Here is a 12,646-nt window from a genome sequence, read left to right on the forward strand (position 1 = left end):
AAAACTTCTACTGTGTCCTGATGCCGATTTCTACCAACACCCTTGTTTTCTTGAAATCCCCTCCAGATGGAAATCAGTTACTGTCATCCCTGATTGGGAAACAGCTTCAGCAGACACTTCATTATTCACCTCTAGCACCAGCCTCGCCTCTCCCCTCTCCTCATTTTTTCTCTGCCACGTACCTATGCTCTCTCTGCCTCTCTCTCTCTCTCTCTGTCTTTCTCCCCCAAAGCCCCAGCTGTTGACAAGCAATTCTAAGAGAGCCTAAATGTAAAATTCAGCTGTCTTGGGAAGCCGACGGATATCGGAGAAGTCCTGAGAAGGCTTCGTTGCAGTGGTTGACGGGGCCCTGGAAAAATGTGTTAGCGGGGTAATGGATGTGATGTGTTTTATCTTCCTCATTATCCCTCACAGTGCAGAAACTTTGGAGAGACGGCTGAGTGGCTGCACATCCTTTCTGTATGTGTGCATTGCTGTGTTTGTTGTGTGTTGGCAGCTCTGACAACTTTCTGCTCAGTGAGTTAGACAGCAGACTTGACTGTCGACCAGAGTGAGGAGGAGGTTTGGTTTAGGTTGTGCTGTGAACAGTCTATGGTCTTTGAGGAGCACGTTTATGAGAGGGTGCCTCTTGGTTTCCTGAAATTAATGAGAACGCACAGAAACAAAAATCCATCATTCCTTTAGATCACTGATTGTTATTTTTATCCTGATGATCATTTGTTGTGACTTGGGATCAATAGGTTTTCTGTGAACCGCTGCCAGTTTAACTTTGCCATTATTTTTTAGTTTCTTAATAATGTTTGAATATGTTGCTCTTCTGTTAGAATTTGCACTTGACTGTATCTCAAACAAAAACTCTTATGTTGAGGATTTGTCTGCTTGATAATATAAATTTTGCATTTGTTTTAGTGACTCTACAAATAGTGTTATACTATAATTTTAGTGTAATAAATGTTTCTGAGAAATTATTTTTATTTGTTCAGACCCTAATATTTTCCATTGCATGAAAAAAAAAAACTACGATCATGATCCTGATCCTGATCCACATAATAAACTGTCATTCATCTTTTTACATTGCTTGGTAAAATGTATCTGCTTTTAGCATCAAAGTGCCAAAATGGTAAAGAACTCAGATTTCATGAGATCCTTCCCCTGGGCGTGACCTCATCAGTCGTTGTTATGGTACACTCACATCAGTGAGCCTTATGTCATCGTCTGCTGGCTGTAGACCAGGAGAGTAGTATGATGTCATTCAGTATAGGGCTGAAAACAGTGTAATTTATTCTGCATGTGGTTGCTGGGGGGATTGAGCAGGGACTGCATGCCATCACTGTCAATGTGACATTTAAACACTTATCTCACACTTTTCAAACAAAAACAAAAACAGAACTATTCAATACTCATGGGTTCTTATAATATTCAGAGTCTCACGGTGTGGTTTGGGATGCAAAGACACAGAAACAATGAATGAAAAACCAATGATAGTACCAGTATCACTGAAATGTTCTCCTGCAGGGCCCGAGTGCTGCACGGGGATGTGTTAGATAGAAAAGCCTGGCCTGTAGAGAGAACGTGTCTCTTTTTTTTTTAGCAACTCAATTACTTGGCCTTCACCCCTGGGAAGTTTCTGAATCTCCCCAAAACTAAAAACCTATTTCGTTCTCTCTTTTATCTCTTTCAGACAAACCTCCTCACTTCACACCGGCTCAGCCTCCTGATGGTAAGTCTGTATACTTTCCTTCTACTTGCCTTCATTGACCCCTGGTGATCTTGGGGGGTGTATCTGCAGATAATGACCCTGGATGGTGGATCCCTGCCTTTGAAGCGGGCGTCCGCCTGAGCACAGTGCCAGATTTGGCTGCTTTCCTTCTCGTTTCTGCTTTGTTAGTATTGCAGGCACGTCGATAGGTCTGTTTTGATGTGAGAAGGATCTTTGGATGACTTGATTTGTTCTGCTGGCAAAGCTAGTTGGTCTGATGTTTAATACCTGTTACACAGTAGCATCCACATCCTTCTGATAGAGTTTAATAGGATAATAACCATCCTTTCCTTGAACAGTGAGGTCGCTGGGGCTCTGTGGGCTAGAGGTGTAGAACAGTACCACTGCCCTGCCTTGTTATCCACATGCTCTCATCCAATCTGTCATATATAAATCTTTGCAATGGGTGCTGCATTGTTTCATTCGCTTTCTAGCCTGGCAACATGAGCCGTTAATTAAAAAAACAAATTATTTCAAAAACGGTGGGCTTTGGCAAGCTTTAATTGGAAGGAAACAGCTGGTTTCAAGCTGTTATCATGAGTATTTATCAAATGCAGCACAGCGAGACAGTTTTTGATAGACTGGTGATGTATTTTATTTTCGCTGTACTGACAGACAGCAATGGAGGCTTACTAGTTCTGAAGGTGCTGCTTCATCCTGCTTGTATGTAGGCTACAAAGCCAGGCATTTGGAGGAAGAAAACACACGGAGAAAACGTTTTTAATGATCCCAGCCACCCAGCTGATAACAGGGACAAAAGGCCACAGTGGGGGCTTTCTGAATCTGTGTCTGATAATTCCTAAATCACTCGTCCCATAGACCAGCTTGTTTGGAGAAGCTGTTTTGTGATAGATGTCAGCTTTAAAACTGCATCAAATTAGAATTGGTTGATGGTCAATGTGCTTGGAGTCAGGACAAAGGACTATTCACTGTCAATGTGAAATGGCTTTGGCATTTGGCTGAAAGAAATTAGCGTGCTGATTGGATCAGGTGAGGTGAGGACGAGCTGCTCTTCAAATATAAGGCATCTAAGATGACTATTTCTTTCCCATTCAGCCTCAGATCATAAAACACTGTGATTCAAATGCTGCTGGGAGTGTACAACATCTGTTTGTTTTGAGTTTAGTAAAAGATAAAATTGACGATACAAACAATTATGTCTCACAGTGAAATTCCATTTGTCTGGTTTTGAAGCAAATATATTACCTTAAAATTTGTCTGTCCGCTGGGAAAATGGGAAACATCGTGCAGTCAGGGAAGCAGCCCCTCTTGTTTTTCATTGAATTTTCCCTTAGAAAAGACGCCCTGATTATCGATCAAACCACTCATTTCCCATGTATTAAAGTTTTCGCCGTCGAAGGGGCACAGTTTGTTTCTGCACTAATCAAGCGTTTAAAAGCCACTGCTAGCCCTTAATTGCGTTTCCAATAGTTCTGCAGACATTCCGTCAGAAGCCTGCACTGTTTTAATGTGCCAGGCAAAACAAAAGGCAAAGTCTCCAATCAGTGGGGTAAGCCTGCCCAACGGGACTCAGTTTCTCCAGGTCATTTAATGCTAGAGAGATTAGTGAGACAATTAGAGTCAGTTAAAATAAGACAGTGGGTTACTTTTTTGAAACGGTGGCTATAGTAATGTTGGAGGGGACTTTGAAAAGATGCTCTGAACCGGCAAAGGGTCCGTGTAGCCCTGCAATTTGTCAAATCCGCTTTAAAGAGTGCATGGCCCCTTCTACTAAACTTGTCCTCATTGCCAAGGACGGTCTGCGTTCCCAGTACTTCAATACAGGAAATCACAGGCAAGATACCACAGAACCTGCATTTTTAAACAGTCTAATTTGTCTCTGAACGACTGTTGATGAAATGTCCTTATTAGCATGAGGAGATTCTGCAGAAAGTAAAGGAATTTGTTCTGCAAATTAGAGTGAGAGAATATTGGGACATGGAGGGGAAAATGCAGGTTCGGCACAGTAAGCAAAACCCTCAGAATATATTAACGATGTGTCTCATCAGCAAATAACTGATGAATCCTCCCCAATGAATGGCCCATAATCACCAGTCAACAAAGTGACAAAAATCACAAAGCTGTCTTCAATTAGGCCCTTTTTCAAGGCTTACAGCAGTGGCCGGGCTCAGGCCACATTTTTTTACTGCAAGTTGTCCCTAATAATGAGATGGTAGCTCTCTGTTTTAGCTTAACCAAGTCAGTCCATAGCTTTGTAGCTTGATGGTTTAGTATTGGACATTGGTAGGGGGGAGTTGGGTGGGGTTGCTTGATGTATTGGACTGTTGGCTTCCAGTTATCAAGGTTCATCCATGGGTTAAGAAAATAGGAAGGTGGCAGTAATTCATGTAGTTTATTCCAAATGCAGTTGTAACAATGACTAAAAATAGAGATCCATTTGAAATCCATCTCAAGGTCTTCAAGGAGAGAGGAAATCAGGCACATGGCTGCTCGAGTTATCCTTTATGTCATCCTATTAGAGTGACAAAACACTGCTGAAACAAAACCCAAAATAACCCAGTTCCTCAAAATAAAGGACGTATAATTGAGAACCATTCCGGTTCAAGGGTCTTTTGTGACCGTCTCCATCACATTCTGCACAGCAGGAGCCAGTTTCATGTCACTCTTTCATTTTCACATTTGTAACTGACAGTACTCCCAACAGGATGCTTCTCACTAACAGACAAAATAACCCCTGGACTGAAATGTAATTTGATCTAAGATTGAAGGATGTCTGGAAAAACACCAGCGGGCTCTGTACCACTTCGAGAAGACCAGCACTTCTTGAAGAACTGACATAACTCTGTCAACTCTTGAAGAGTACAGTAACCAAACACTCCTCACCCCTTACCCTCTTGTAATGTATTCTTCTGGGGACTTTCCCTGTGCTCCTTCCTATCTTAATTAAATCATTTCCTGTCATACATTTAACACAATGAAAATATATACCTCATCTTTTGGCAATTTGGGGGCACTGCCTCACAACAAGATATCAAAAGTAGTTTCTTCTCATAGATGCGGATTTCATAGTAGAGATTAATGTCCTGCTTTTAACAGAGACCAGCTTGTTAGCCTATTGTTGTGTAAGCAGATAGAAAAGCAGAGAGGGCAGCGGGCAGCCTTGAGTTTATCAACGTAAAGTTTACTGCCCTTTGAAAATATACAGTACTTTAAAATTGCAGAGCTGAACTTTGTATCCTCACCTTGGTCAGAGTAGTCTGTCTCACTGTTTGTGTCTGTGGACTCAGCAGATGCTTATGTCAGCGTCTGAAGAGGTTGAGTAAGTACTCTTTTTTTTCATGAGCAAAGGTGAAGGGCAAAGGATCAGCCCAGTCCTGTCAACCCCCACATCTGACCGTTTGTATTTGATGCTGCTCCAACTCTTGTCTCACCTCAACTCAGCTTAGACAGTATTGATCTATGGAGGCCAGAGATGATAGTCCAGAGAGAATAACAGAAGGTTATGCTGTAAACGCAGCCCTATTTACTTTTTTATTCCCTGTGACATAGAGTGATAATTGACACAGCTGAAAAGCAGGCTTACTTTGATATGTACCTTGGCTTTGGAGCCTCCACTGCCATGTTGGACCTGTTGGGTAGATAATGGTTATAACTACATTTGGACATTTTTCTGAAGGCTACTCCATGTATGGGAGGTACCATAAAAAGAAAAAGTAGCTGTGCAACAAAGGTACAGCTGTATTGACCCTTTTCAGAGTCTGATCTATGACCTTTGTCTTATGACATCTGGCTTTTATTTCAATGTGTATGTGGAATTCACCACATCTCTACCAATCTCCATTGGATTTAAGAGTGACACTCTGTTTTTTGTACTCATTTTTTGTGAGATAAATTAAAATAATTGAATTTCACCTACTCACTGATGATATTTCCTTGTGGCAGCCTTTTATTTTGACGAGTTAATTGTTCTATAATGTTTGTCTATTTCCGTAAAGTGATTTCTGCCTTGCTTCTGGGAAGATCAATGAAGGAAGTAGTAAGAACAAAGAAAATGAAACAAATTTCTGGTATGGAGAATTTATGAAATAGAAAGAGTGATTTCAGAGGTGAAAACACAGTCTCATTAATGGTATGAATGCAGGCAGGGTAATTAATAATTTCTGGATGGTTATTGAAGCCTTTATCTCTCAGCATGGCGAGCAATGAGGGTTGAAAGCCCAGTCCCCCATTTATTGTCATATATTGGAGTTAATTAGGTCTAATGTCAATTTAAATGAGCCCTCTATGTTCTTTGCATGTTAGCAGTAATTCCCCACCACTGAAAGGGTGTCGTTTATCCCTTCTCATTAACACAGTAGCACGTTATTTTAATTTTTGAATCAGTTTTCATTCCACTGTAGGCTGTGATGGGCAGGTGCTAATTTAATCATTGGGTGGTAATGCCAGAAAATAACCACCTGGGGAAGGGTTACTAGTGCAACGAATATCATTGTCAGTTTCTTTAAATAATGGAAAATAAGTGGCTTGAAGTGTCCACAATATTATGCTGTGATATACGGCCATTATCTGAGTCCTGCATCACAGTTGGTGTTTTCCTTATTAACAAATGAAAGTTATTTGGAGTGTTTTGCACTGTGCAGACAATATCCAGACTTCTCACTCACGATCTATATGTCTAGTAGACAGACATCTACAGTTCAGTACTCTTTTGCTCCTTCTCATTCTGTAACACGCACACGCACACACACAAACACAAACTCTCTCTCTCTCGCTGTCTCTGTTTCTCTCTCTTGAACATTTCACCTCTTGCTACTTGTTTTTCTTCACTCAGCCAGAAATATTGTTTACAGATTTCATTTGAACCTCAGGGTGTGGGCATGAACACATACACACACACGCACACACACACACTCCCAGCATAGAGACAGGACAGAAACCTGAACATCTGATTTCACAGTTTACTTCTGTGTGTGTGTGTGTGTGTGTGTGTGTGTGTGTGTGTGTGTGTGTGTGTGTGTGTGTGTGTGTGTGTGTGTGTGTGTGTGTGTGTGTGTGTGTGTGTGTGTGTGTGTGTGTGTGTGTGTGTTGGGGGAGTGTCAGTGTGTATTTCTTTTGTATCAGTACTGTGTGTTTTTCAATTGTGTTCAAGCTTCAAGTTAAACGTCCCTCTCTTGTGCCATAATGAAAATGAATAAAAATGATCCAAAAAACCCCCAAAAGTCATTAGATTATATTGTTGCAATTCCATTGCAACCTTCACTTAAAAGTAGAACAAATTTGAAAAGTTGGTTAGAAAATTAGGTAATCATTGATGACTTTAAAAAAAGCTACAAAGACAAATACTGTTATCAGAAAACTCTCTTGGGTCAATATTCTGCAGTTTGCAGCCACTGGTTTCCGGCTCTTTGGGTTAGCTGCTAACTGCCACTAGCTGTAGGCTACACACATAATACGCCTTCAGTGAGTTCATACAGAAAGGAGGGTGCTCCAGTCCTGCATTGAACAGACTGAGCAAAAAGGGGCTGTGAGCAGGATGTGCCGATTGCTAAATCATATTTATGATGGCAAAGAATGTGGCAGCGATAGAAAACGACCGCAGATACCTATTACTTGAACGTCTTCATCCGTCAGCGTGAACAAAGTGCATACTAGTCAGATAATATGCAGTGAGTATGGTAGTGCATTAAAGTGCATATTTCAAGCTGTAGCTGGAGAGCCAGCGGGGGCACAGTGGAGACTGCAGACACATTAACTGTTAACCTACCTGTCAGACTTTGTTTATGTCGCTGTGACATAGACCTGTAGAAGTGCATGTACATTCAGGAGAGCTGCTTTCCTCAACCTGACCACAGTTGTTGATGTTCACAGCCTCAAACCAGACACATGGTTGTGCATCATTGACTTCTGACTCTTCCAAGGAGCAGCTACACTGCTCCACAGTCAAAACATCATATACACACATTATATTTATATCAGCCTCTTGTAATAACAGCTTAAGGAAACATGAAATCCTAGAACAGAGCACTTTAAATAAAAGCCAACGATAAGTAGATGAGCCCTCTAGATTTCATATCAGCTGGGTCTATTTACAAAGATTAGTTTTCCATGAGGAGATTTCTTCTCTTGCCCTCCCGAAGAAAAGGAAATCAATCCAAAAATTGATTTACATGCACAAACAAGGAAAGTGTGATTAATCAGACAACAAGCGTAACAGCCCTTAAGTTTCAACCTTTACTCCGGTGGCCCTCCGTGCTCTGAACCCAGCCATCCAGGATGAAATGAAGCAGGAAGGCAGCGTAGCAGCCCTGACATAAATACCCGTGTGATCTCTTGTACATGCATATAGTCTGCAGTCACACATTTGAACTGCAAACTTGCAAACAAACACTGACAGATGATATAAAATGACACGGCAATGACCCTGTGACTTTGGGGAGATGGGAAGTATAATTTGGGTTTTGTTGGTCAGAATTCAAGCTGCAGCAATAACCGATGTGAGAACGCTACGCCTCTCTGCTCCACACCAATCTCTGTCCTCCAGATGTGCTTCGACTGTGTTGAAGACAGAAACAACCATTATTTGCAGAAGGAACACCATCTATTTATTTATGTATGTGTGCATCATCTTTATCTGACTCAAGCAAGAGTCCATGTGAGAAAACATAGTAATTTGGTGCCAAATACAGGAGTTAATTTCTTCCAGCTCTGGCTTTATGCATATTGTTTCCTTCTCTACCCCATGTATTTAACCCATCGGTACCTCACATTGGTTTTTGTAGCCACAACCCTCTTGAGTGTGTCCACGACAGAGAACAAATAAAGAGTGCGCTTAGTATTCCGTCAACCTCACACATCTGCCTGCTTGCTCATTTCCATAATGAAAGCGAGAAAGATGGGGGATGGAAATAGGAGTAGAATGAAAAATTGTCAACGATTTGACCAATTTAGCTGTTGTTTGTGCTATTTAAGAGGAAGAAAGACATAAATTATTCTCTGACGTGCTAGTGTGCTGGAGCACCACACACACACAAACACAAACACAGAGACACACACAAACACACAAACAGCTGGGATATTTTTCTGTGGAATTTAAAAAAAAAACAAAACAGGACTTTTCATCGGATGACTTAAATGCTCAAATCATCCAGAAACATTTTTATTTGAGGTTTGAGGAAGAGGGCTTTAAACATACTGTTAACAAAAAGAAATGAAATAGCCCAGGCAATCCAAACACAACAATAAAGCTCTTGTGTCGATGCATTTATACGTCTGTGATGAAACTACCCCTGAAATACGCCTGTAGGAAGGATTTCTCCCTGGTTCCACATTTGTTCACTGATGGGGAGAGATGTAGACGAAAGGAAGTGAGAACAACTAGCAGGTCTGCACGGACCTGAAGGGGTTAAATCAAGCAAGGAAATCAATATTTTCACACAGGTTTCAGTTAACTTGTCTTATTCTCACTGTTGACACTGAAACTGTATATTGTGTGAACATATCTTCCTCAGCTAGTGTTCATGTGCTGGTGTGTGTTTGGATTATTTGATGTGTCTTAAATGACGTGAAGTCCAGCGTTTACACAACATGATGAAGATAAAAACAGAAAGTTCCAGGAAACATGTCAGAGGTTCTGGATAATAAGCACCAGTGTGCTGGTGTGTGTGTGTGTGTGTGTGTGTGTGTGTGTGTGTGCGTGCGTGCGTGTGCGTGTGCGTGTGTGTGTGTTGTTAAGCTAAGCTTGTTTACCGCTGGAGTGTCATGCTCCCCAGTAGACTGTGTGACTCTGTAATTAGGGGTTGGGGTCACTGAAGACAAACCCTGTGCCTGACTGCTGCTATGTGTTTCCTCCTAGCCTGAGAAAAACGCTGCATTTACTTTGAGTAATGTTTGGTCTCCCTCTTTTTGAGAGTTAAACTGCAAAAATAAAAATGCACATTTTGAAGAATTTATTTTAGTCCTTAAAGGTCTGCTCTGTTGTCATAAGGTAGACGAGCCTTTTAGGAAGGCAGTGTAAAAGAGTGATAAAAGAGATCAAGGTTATAATAAAGAGCCTGACACACAGTTGGGACTAAAATCCAGTTTTCTGCTTGAAGTTGACCAGTGTGTGTCTTAACACATACGTAAATGTGAAGAAAATGAATACTTAATCTATTTATGAAACAATAATCACACTTTGAGGGTATAGAGATATAGAGGAAAAGATGTTCTTTGCACAATGTGTGAAACTGCACCAGTGTTTTGTGCATTCCTCACTTCTATGACAATCAATCCACCTGCAGGCAGAAACACACACATCTAAATGCAGGAGCACAACTCGGAGTGATGTGTTTTATGTGTGTGTCTGGCTTGATGTATGGCTGAATGGGTCGAGTATCAAATAACTGCAAATTACTCAGAATCACTCGTGCCCTCCCACACATGCTTCACACATGTGGAATTTCAACGTAAAGGACTCCCATTTCTCACACACTGTCTGAAACAAGGTATCCTGTGTGTGCTTGTGAGCGTGTGTGTGTGTGTGTGTGTGTGTGTGTGTGTGTGTGTGTGTGTGTGTGTGTGTGTGTGTGTGTGCGCGTGTGTGTCTGTCTGCACATGTGACACATATTAGCAATGCCATTTCCCACTGGTGTTAGACAGCCCTCATCTCCCACAGCTGTCTCCTGTCACCACTCCACAAAAAGTTTATCACAACAAGTGAGAGAATTAAAATAAGAGCAAAATTTAGCACCTTTTTCAAATTGGTGTCCTTTCATTGGGTGATAAATTTCTGCACCTGCTCTTCATCAAGACGTTCCAGCTTGATTCAGAGGCGCTGCTACTCCTTTCTTTACTATTTAACACTATCAAACTAACCTGATCTGACAGTGATAAGGACAAGCTGTGACACACATACACACACACATACAAACGTACACACACACACACACACACACACACACACACACACACACACACACACACACACACACACACACAAATGCACACCTGTAAAAGGAGGGTATTTTGTTCGAACCGCTGGTAGCTGTCAAACAATGGTTAGAAATCTGTGTCATGATGCTCACAAAGGACTAACAGGTTAGAAAACAGGAACACAAATGTTTTTGCTGCTTAACATTGTGTTTTATTATCTGTTTTATCTAAAATTGTATTTATAATCTTTGCTCCTTTGAAAAGTCACAAACCAAAGTCTGACCTTTGTGACAAATTGCACGTTTAGTTTATCTGCGTTGTGTTTATCGGCTGTTTGCAGTGACCAAAGAACACACGAGCCGTTTAAACAAGCCAACACAACAGATTGGAATTTATTTTCCATGTTCAACACAAAATGCTTTTAATGTGAAGCAATTAAATTACTCAAACTCCTGAATATCCCTCATAAAAGACATGTTTACAAATCAGACATTAAAGTTCTGCACCACAATTTAACCTTTATCAGTAGAAATCCAGCGTTTTCTTCCGAGAAGCCCGAAATAAGAAAAGCTCAAAATCATTTAGAAAAGACAAAGAAGTTTTTAGATGCTGTTTCTGTGGAGCGATAAATCAAACTGTGAGTTTTTACAGTTTAGTGAACAGTTTGTCTGGAGGAGGAAGAATGAAGCTGATGCTGTAAAGAACATTCTACCTGAGGCTGGTTTGCTTCCTCAGACACTGGAAACCTGCAGCATGTAGAGGGTCGGATGGATTCTATGAAGTCACTGGACATGAACTGTCACGGAGCAGTGCAACTGTGAACCAGTGGGTAGAGGAAGGCACCAGTGAACAGCTATGGGAAAACTGTAAAGGAGGCTGGAAGCTTGGAATTAAGGAACAATGAAGAAAATGGGGACAACAAGGAGAAAGTAAAGGAAATATGAGAATGAGGGAGTGAGAGCATGGCAGGTAGGGCAACAACTCAAACATAAGCGCTTCCATTATCCTTCATCCTGAGCATATTAAATTATCATCCTTCAGAAACTGGCCTGAACTGAAATTCACCTTTAATTTATCTCACTCCTCCTGCTCCCTCCATTTTTCTCCAGCGCTCTTTCTCCCAGAAATCCTTTCTACATTTCTCTGGCACTGAGGGCTTGTCAGCCTGGGGGTAGGACTTAGCACCAAATGTGTGTGTGTGTGTGTGTGTGTGTGTGTGTGTGTGTGTGTGTGTGTGTGTGTGTGTGTGTGTGTGTGTGTGTGTGTGTGTGTGTGTGAGAGAGAGAGAGAGAGAGAGAGAGAGAGAGAGAGAAAGGGACAAAGAATGTGTGTATGTTAGAAGCTGATTGAAAACTATAGCCTAATCACCAATAGATAACTCTTGACATGCACACTTTTGAGTTATCCCAGAATGCATTGCTCTACTGATAGAGCAGCAGGCCCCTTCCTGTGACATCTAAGGACAACATCATCGTTAAATCTGGGACGGTTAGATGAATGAGAATCTCCAGGAGCATCACACATTAGCTGATCTCAAACCAATAGATCATCTCTGAATGAAAGGTAGGGTGTGTATTTTCTTTGCAAGGCTTAAAAATCCTGGTGTATATTATGCATTGGAGGTCATGAGTGGTTTCAAGAGTCAGAGCCATGTGACTCTCATCCTTCTCCTGAGAGGCAATACATTTCCTCTCGTTCGAAATGAGACTGTTATGTGCGAGCAGAAGCACCAAAGGGGAAAAAATGTGCAATTACATCAGCGCCATGCTGTGTTCATCTGATGCCACGCTAAGATTCAATCACTTCCCCCACCCCCCAACCAGTTTCATTATAGCTTAGAGGAAAAAGGACTGGGTTTGGAGATGATGTGACTTGTCCCACTTTTGTTTCTCAATCAGATAGCTGAGTTTTCATGTTGTCTTTTTCTATGTTTTGTCTCACACATCCCGTGTAGATTTGAACTACGACCAGCCAACACAAACACACACACACACACACACACACACACACACACAC

General features: G+C 41.4%; 1 protein-coding gene across 2 annotated transcripts in view; it reads left to right on the plus strand.

Annotated features, from left to right (window-relative positions):
* The window catches only part of agrn (agrin), a 266,995-nt gene that overhangs the window by 121,097 nt on the left and 133,252 nt on the right, over positions 1–12,646 (plus strand). For both annotated transcript variants that reach the window (XM_068330831.1, XM_068330841.1), the window contains one exon: positions 1,682–1,720. In XM_068330831.1, coding sequence (XP_068186932.1) covers positions 1,682–1,720 — 39 coding nt within the window. The remainder of the gene's footprint in view (positions 1–1,681; positions 1,721–12,646) is intronic.

The sequence above is a fragment of the Antennarius striatus genome, chromosome 2 (genome assembly GCF_040054535.1).
Source record: "Antennarius striatus isolate MH-2024 chromosome 2, ASM4005453v1, whole genome shotgun sequence".
NCBI lineage: Eukaryota > Metazoa > Chordata > Actinopteri > Lophiiformes > Antennariidae > Antennarius > Antennarius striatus.